Here is a 2,392-nt window from a genome sequence, read left to right on the forward strand (position 1 = left end):
AAGGGACAAACAGAAGCAGAAGCAAGGAAGAACAATCCCTAAAGTGGCTTGTTCCCAGGAGTGTCAGAATGCCATTGAAACAAATAAGTCAAAGAATCAAAATATTCAATGCAAAAAGTTTGGCGGATGGAAGTGACAGAACTAAATTAACTGCTGTTTTCTGAGTTTCTCAAATATCTCTTTATCAGATAAACGTCCTCCCAATGGAGATCTAAGAAGTGGCAGAGAGGAATCCCAAGTATGAAATTGAAGGTTCTCCATTTAACATCCTTTAGTCTGACCTCTTTATGTTACAGAATGCAGTTTCTGAGACTTATAGCCTTGCGGAAGGTCCGACTGAGAGCATTCTTGACCTCATTGTTCCTCAAGCTGTAGATGATGGGGTTCAGCATGGGTGTCAAGATAGTGTAGGATAATGAGAGCAGCTTTTTGCTCTCAGGAGAATTATTAGACTTAGGTCTAAAGTAAGTGAGGCTCGAAGATACATAGAAAAGGGAGACAACAAGAAGATGGGAGGAGCAGGTAGAGAAGGCTTTTCGCTTCCCTTTAGCGGAGGGGATCTTGAGGATGGCAGTCGTAATGCGCGTGTAGGAGCAGAGGATCAGCATGCAGGGTGTCATGACAACCAGAATGGTTCCGACGATAGCATAGATCTCAAACTTTGCTGTGTCAGCACAGACCAGCTTCAGCACCGGTGGACTGTCACAGAAGAAGTGGTTCACCTTGGTGTCACAGAATGGAAAACTGAAGAGCCACGTGGTCTGCACAGTAGCTACTGGGAAGCCAGGAAACCAGGAGGCAGCAGCCAGTTTGGCACAGGTTATTTGGTTCATGATGATTGGGTAGTGGAGGGGGTTGCAGATAGCTACATAGCGGTCATATGCCATGGTGGCCAGGAGGAAGCATTCAGCCACTCCGAAGAAGAAGAAGAAGTACATCTGAATAGCACAGCCAAGGAAGGAGATGGTTGTGTCCTGGGCAAGCAAAGTCCCAAGCATTTTGGGTACAATGACTAGGTTGAAGCAAATCTCCAAGAAGGACAAGTTTCTCAGGAAGAAGTACATGGGGGTTTGCAACATAGAATCAGCCAAGGTAACCAAAATGATGAGGCTGTTTCCCATCAGCGTAACAAGGTAAATGATCAGGAACGTCATGAAGAGTAATGACTGTATTTCAGTAGGTAGCGAAGAGAAGCTCATGAGGATAAACTCACTTGCCTTTGTCCTATTTCCTTGAGCCATCGGTGTAGGACTAAGGACTCAGTTTTGTACATAGAGCGTTATTTTGATCAGAAGAGTCAGATTCTGGCTTTGTTCAGATTTTGTCTCAGTATTTCTAGAGAAAGAGGTAAGTAAGTTCAGGGTCTAAATTGGAAGAGGGCGGGCTTTATGATTTTTAAAGAGTACAGACAAAAGAAGAATGACCAGAATATAGATTGACCTAGATCAACTTCTGGAGTTTATTTTCCCCTCTTTGAACATTAACATGTATAGAAAGGAAAAGTCAGAACCATGAGCTGTTCAATCCCTGAAAGAGCCCCCAAAGCACACATAATTCCCCCAAATAGCTAACATTTAATAAACAGCCTCTCTCACTGGCATTGAATCAATTCCAACTCATGGCAACCCTATAGGACAGGGTAGAGCTGCCCTTGTGAGTTTGTGAGACGAATTCTTTATGTGAATAGAAAGCACCATCCATTTCCATTGGAGCAGCTGAAGGTTTCAAACTGCCAACTTTACTATCTTAGCCCAATGAGTAATCACTGTACCACCAGGGCTCCTTAAACACAGCCTAGTGGTCATTAATTATTAAACAACACATGTGAATTCATAAAACTTAAGTATTTATGATTAAAATGCTGAAGAGTGCATCTATTGATTCTTCTAGTCTTTGTGAACCTTTCATGCCTGACTAGACATTAGGATGGCGAATAGGCTAACATGCATCTAAGGCTATGTATATATCAGATATTACACATCTATCAAGGCATAATTTTATCTGTATATATACTCATAGATATTAGACTGGGCTCAGGGAAATGAAGAAACTTGGTCAAAGATACACAGCAATTAAATGAAAAATCTGGAATCAAAGTTACATCTATCATCTATCAGAATCCAAAAGTAAACTTTACCTGAACTATCCTTTCTTCAACTAAGGGTTAATTCTATAATACATGGAGAACAGAAATGTCTACAAAATCACAATGTAGAAGAAATGTGGACCAATGCACCAATGACATTTACATCAAAATGTTCAAGAGCTTTCCTGAGCTCAGGTGGATCTCTATTTATAAAAATGTTTTTAGTTGTAAATGGATCATTGAGGGTTTCTCTGTTCTTTTTATCTTGGCAATCTTGAACTTGGGAGTTTTCACAGAGAATTGGTG

General features: G+C 41.0%; 1 protein-coding gene across 1 annotated transcript; it reads right to left on the reverse strand.

Moving 5' to 3' along the window:
* Positions 1-290: 290 nt before the first annotated feature.
* LOC101650413 (olfactory receptor 10A2) lies at positions 291-1,922 on the reverse strand. Its single transcript, XM_004716437.2, has 2 exons — positions 1,916-1,922; positions 291-1,258 (listed from the first exon to the last, which is right to left on the reverse strand). Exons 1-2 carry the CDS (start codon positions 1,920-1,922, stop codon positions 291-293), a joined length of 975 nt encoding a protein of 324 aa, XP_004716494.2.
* Positions 1,923-2,392: the final 470 nt, after the last annotated feature.

The sequence above is a fragment of the Echinops telfairi genome, unplaced genomic scaffold (assembly GCF_000313985.2).
Source record: "Echinops telfairi isolate 266 unplaced genomic scaffold, ASM31398v2 ScPeMD7_60;HRSCAF=208, whole genome shotgun sequence".
NCBI classification, from domain to species: Eukaryota; Metazoa; Chordata; class Mammalia; order Afrosoricida; family Tenrecidae; genus Echinops; species Echinops telfairi.